This window comes from Fulvia fulva, chromosome 3 (assembly GCF_020509005.1).
Source record: "Fulvia fulva chromosome 3, complete sequence".
Taxonomy (NCBI): domain Eukaryota; kingdom Fungi; phylum Ascomycota; class Dothideomycetes; order Mycosphaerellales; family Mycosphaerellaceae; genus Fulvia; species Fulvia fulva.
In genome coordinates, this window is record NC_063014.1 from 504,851 (window position 1) to 510,158 (window position 5,308).

General features: G+C 52.4%; 1 protein-coding gene across 1 annotated transcript; it reads right to left on the bottom strand.

Annotated features, from left to right (window-relative positions):
• CLAFUR5_07916 (5'-deoxynucleotidase hdd1) lies at positions 1-957 on the bottom strand (the record flags this gene model as incomplete). Its single annotated transcript, XM_047907064.1, has 3 exons — positions 1-698; positions 802-861; positions 921-957. 3 exons carry the CDS (start codon positions 955-957, stop codon positions 1-3), a joined length of 795 nt encoding a protein of 264 aa, XP_047759923.1.
• Positions 958-5,308: the final 4,351 nt, after the last annotated feature.

Consider the following 5,308-nt stretch of genomic DNA (forward strand, 5'->3'; position numbering starts at 1 on the left):
TCAAGCGCTCGTCCCGTTTCCATAATACTCATCTTGCGCCTTCCTCAACTCTACCCCAATCTCCCTAAACCCGGTCGGCTCCTTCCCTCTTGACTTCCAAAACTCCTCCCTATCCCTCAATACCTCCGCCGCCCATTCTTGCACCTCCGGCAGCACGATTCTCTTAGCAACGCGACTGAACTCCCCCAAATCCACCCTCCCATCATGCGCCCTCTCGTACTCCACCATCTGCAACAACAACTCCATCTTGTCCACATCATGCACAAACTTACTCTCCTCCGTCTCTGAATCTTCATACTCCTGCCACACCTTCATCATCTCCTCACCTGCCTTGCCGCCCTTCACGTTACCAAGTAGGGACTTGGTCATGTACTCCATCGTCTCCATTTCGCGTCGGCTCTTCTCGACTTTCGTTACGCCGTCAACGGGAGTGATGTCGCCGACCAGAGCTTCGGCCATGTCGTGGATCAGGGCCATTCGCGTGCAGCGGGCGATGTCGAGGCGGGATGAGAGGGCGGGTGGGCATAGCATGGTGATTATGGACATGCGGTACATGTGGTCGGAAATTGACTCGCCGTGGTTGATGTCGAAGCGGCGCCAGCCCTCGCGTTTGGTCGTCTTGAGGCGTTCAAGAAGGTGGAAGAAGGGCAGAGGGGAGGAGGATCCTGTCTGGGGTTGTCGGGGAAGGGTTGAGAGGACTGGTGGCCATAGTCAGTATGGTGGCCGCATGTTGGTCGCGTGTATGAGGCGATATGAGACATTGCAAAGAGGCTTTGTATAACAGAGCTGCTTGTCACGCACCTGTATTTGGTGTCCATTCTCCATCCACATGGCTAGGAGTGAGTAGGCCTGACTTGGCCTCTGTGTTACTTGATAAGCCATTGTTGCACCAGGATGTCACTATGCAGCTCTGTGCTTACTGGGAGGCTCGTTTGTATCCACTGCGTCTGGTGCCATGTCTTCTGCTGTCGTGGTATGCTGTCGTTGCTGGTTCCTTGGTCCTGTAGTTCAATGCACTATCTCTGGAACTCGGAGATTCTTTGAAGCTGACGCAACCGTCGGGAATGATGGGAGTGGAAGGATACAGTCCTGGGCATAGTTTTTATAACCCCTGTATTTACGCTAACCCCTTCCGGCTATCCATGTCCATCTCAGAAGGTGTTGCTACCTTCAATCTCACTATCAAGAATGGGCCAAGCTCACACCTGAGGACATACAACGTATATGCAAGAGTATCCGAGAACGCTGCGAGGCAGTAACAGCCAACAATGGAGGACACACCAGGTGGTGAGCTACGCCAAGCAGTGGATACATCCTTCCTAATGAGGAAAGGTGGAAGAACAGGGTTTGTAAAAACATGCCCAGGACTGTATCAGGACGTTGTGGTGCAGGCCGCGGCACTGTTCACTAATGTATACAAGCACTACTAAAGAGGAACTAAGTACTAGTTCGTTGTTTCACGTGACAGTCGTTGTTTAGTATCAAAACAAAGCCGAAAGCTACATTAAGGGTTACTAGGAGATCCTAACATGTTATATACGACGTATTGCCGACGCTACGGTGTTATCGCAGTGTAGAGTTGTATCACGTGTATAGATGTAGCCGTGTTTTTGCCGAGGTGTGTTTTCTACGACATTATCTTTGTACCGTAATATATTTATCCTATATTTACACCTACTTATATTAACTACGATACTATAAAGACGGTATATCGCGTAAAAAATATAACTTATTATTATAAAGATATATTTTTCTAGAAATATATTATCTTCGAATATTATAAGTACGCTATACTAGACAAAATATACGTTTACGGCTATATAGATAGCTTAAGGTATTATACTAATATTATATTATAGACAAAGCGTACTACGCTTAGCGCGTATTAGACCCTCTACCGTATTTAGGTATATTACCTATAATATAGTAAGCTAGGCGTATTCCGAAAGTCTATATATCTAGAGTCGCGGGTTAAGTAGCTATACTTACTAGATAGAAATATATTATAATTACGCATTATATATACCCCGAGCAAGAGAGGGAATCATCGATCTCTGCGCCAAAACACGACACATTCGAAAGCTCTTATCAAGGCCATTCCAACGATATAAAAAGCAGGCCACTGCCCCTAGGACTGAGGGAGTTCTACCTCATTCAATCTGGACAGCTTGAAGCTCTCTTCACCCTGTTTCTTCAGCTCCAAACGCCGCGGAGGTGCCTAGCTACATTAGGCAACTCCTAGGCAATGGCAGCCCAGGCTACGGCACTAACGGCGCCTACGGCCCTACAGGCGAAGCCCCCCCAAGACAACTGGCAGCAACTTATAGAGGACGCAAAAAGCATGGAAACTAACGATCAGCTCCCTTACCGGTCTCTACAGGTAATGATCACTCAGCTACGCACGGCGCTTGTACTGTCGTATCACCGAGGGCAACAAGAAATGAGGACGACGTCCCAGGCGATTAGCAAGGCCACCCGGAATCAACACCCCCATAGCTGGGCATCGGTCGCGGCATCGATACCAGGCCCCCGCCCAACGCACGATGCAGTTACGATCCGCATTGCAGCAAAGGAAGACCAGGCCGAAGTTGCGAAGCTATCGAACAAGGAGCTCGCCCAACGAATCAACCAACCAGGGGTGGTCGCAGTGAACCAACAGTCCAACGGCACTCTACAGATCTATACTAGCTCTGCTACTGCTAGGAGGCACCTAGAGGCACAGCCACAGTGGGCATCTAAGGTTGCGGCATCAGCGAAGGTCTCAACGAAACAATTCACGATCCTAGTCCACGACATGCCTAAGGAGTTTGACCCAACCAACCAGGGTCACCTACGCGCTCTCCAAGAGGACAACCCGGTCACTCTTAACTCTCCAATCCAGAAGGCGACTTGGCTCCATAGGAAATGGCCAGAAGGCAAGAAGGCCTCGGCGCTAATAGTATGGCTACAAGACGCGAAAGCGGCGGATCTAGCGATAGAACAAGGCCTGGTCTGGCAATACAGCCTCAAGACAGTAGAAAAGCACTCCTCATCCTTTCGTGTCCTCCAATGCTTCAAATGCCAACAGTATGGACACCAAACCTACACGTGCACAAACAAGCAGGCCTGCTCGAACTGTGCAGGAGACCATATGTCTAGGGACTGTACATCGACTACGAGACGGTGCGCGAACTGTCCGGGGCACCACCCATCGTATAGTGCGGAATGCCCACAGCGGAAACTAGCGAAAAACAAGGCAATCACAAACAGAACCGTCGCCCCAAGATTCTACGGCGACCGTGAGGCTAGCCCACACCGGAACCAACTAGCGGCGGTCGGGCACAAGCGCCCTAGGGCCGAGAACGATGTAAAGGATGCGCAGCCTAGGGCGTACGGGAGGCCACGTGCTCTGCTAGCTGCGGCGAGGGAATCTAACCAGGCCCGGCTCCCCTTTAGTACACAGCCGATAGGCGTAGACCAGGACGCACAGGGCAGTAGGACACAGGACGATACAGAGGAAATGATTGTCGATGCCGATGACTAGCCTCGACACGCTTAGCATCATCCAGTATAACGTCAACCATAGCAAGGATATAGTCCAGAACCATTTCCTACACGAGGCGGACCCGCGCGTCCACCACGTCCTTGCAATCCAGGAGCCATGGATTAACCCGCACCATAAGAGACCAACGACCTGCAAGTCACCAGGCTACACGACATGCCTACGAGGCGACGGCAGACCCCGCACGTGCTTCTATGTCAGCAAGGACATACTAGAATCCGACTGGGAGGTAGTGTACTACGCAGACGAAGAAGGCGGGGGCGATATTACCTCCCTCCACGTGGGTAGCACCTGGATACACAACCTATACATGCAACCGCCAGCCTCGAGGTCTAGCCGCGACCTAGGGGTCTGCAGACACCTAGACAGTGCGCTCAAGAGACAAGGGTGCCACATCGTAGTAGGAGACTTCAACATACACCACCCTTCCTGGGAAAGCCTTATGCAGCCGCACCCTATAGCCGACGAAGTACTCGACTTGATGGCGAGCAACGCAATTGCCCTCAATACCCCGAAGGACCTGGGCACCTGGAAGAGAGGGGGACTCCAAGGCACGATCGACCTCTCCTGGATCTCAGATAGCCACTACCACACGGTAACCTACTGTGGGATCGAACATGAACTCGAGGCGTCGTCAGACCACATGCCAGTCAGGACCTCTATTGCGACACAGATACAACGCACACCAGCGAGAACCCCTAAGCCAAACTGGGGAAAGGCCCACTGGGCCAACATCCAGGCGTACCTCGATGACTCCAAGAGGCTAGTCCAGATCGCGCAGCAGCAATACAACAGTAAAGACGAGATAGACGAAGCAGTCCAGGGGTTGACAGACGAAATAAGAAAAGCGACCTCACTTCACGTTCCGCTTGCCCAACCAACGACATGGTCCAAACCATACTGGACGCCGGAGTGCACTGCGGTAGTAAGAGAAGCAAGGAGAGCCCGCCGGGTGTGGACGAGCAGCCATAGCGAGGAGGCCTGGAACGTATACAGGGAGGCATGCCAACAGAAGAAAGCCATAATACGGAGGGAGAAAGCAGTCGGCTGGAGGGCCACAGTGGAAGAAATCGCCGGCAAGCCAGAGAGGATGTGGAAGCTAGCGAAATGGGCCCGACAGGACCCTACACAGGGCCCCTCCTTCTCTATCCCAGCGCTACAATCGCCTAGTGGCCCGGTTAGCGACCCCGAGGCCAAGGCGCGTCTACTGGCTAGCAAGTTCTTCCCACCCCCAGTCGAGGCTGATCTAAGCGACATAAACAGCTCTACTCCCCTAGCCCCTAGCATCGCGGTCCAACAGGAGGTGTCCGAGGGAGAAGTTACCGCTGTGCTGAGGAAGTTGCCGGCGAAGAAAGCCCCGGGGCCGGATGGGATCCCAAACGAGCTACTAAAGAAGTGTAGAGATCAACTAGCCCCAGCAGTTGCAGCGATCTTCAACGCCTGCCTACAGACCGGATACCACCCGATAGCTTTTAAACAATCGACGACAGTGGTCCTACGCAAGCCGCAGAAGGAAGACTATACGCAGGTGAAGTCGTACCGCCCAATTGCGCTCCTTAACACTCTTGGGAAGGCGCTTGAGAAGCTGGTTGCAACGAGACTCTCCGAGGCGGCAGAGGAACACTCCCTACTCCCGGACACCCAGATGGGTGCGCGCCCACAGCGATCGACGCTATCCGCGATGGAACTTATCACCTCTCAGGTAAAGGCCATCTGGTATAAGAATAGGGACAAGGTGGCTTCCTTACTTAGCCTAGACATATCGGG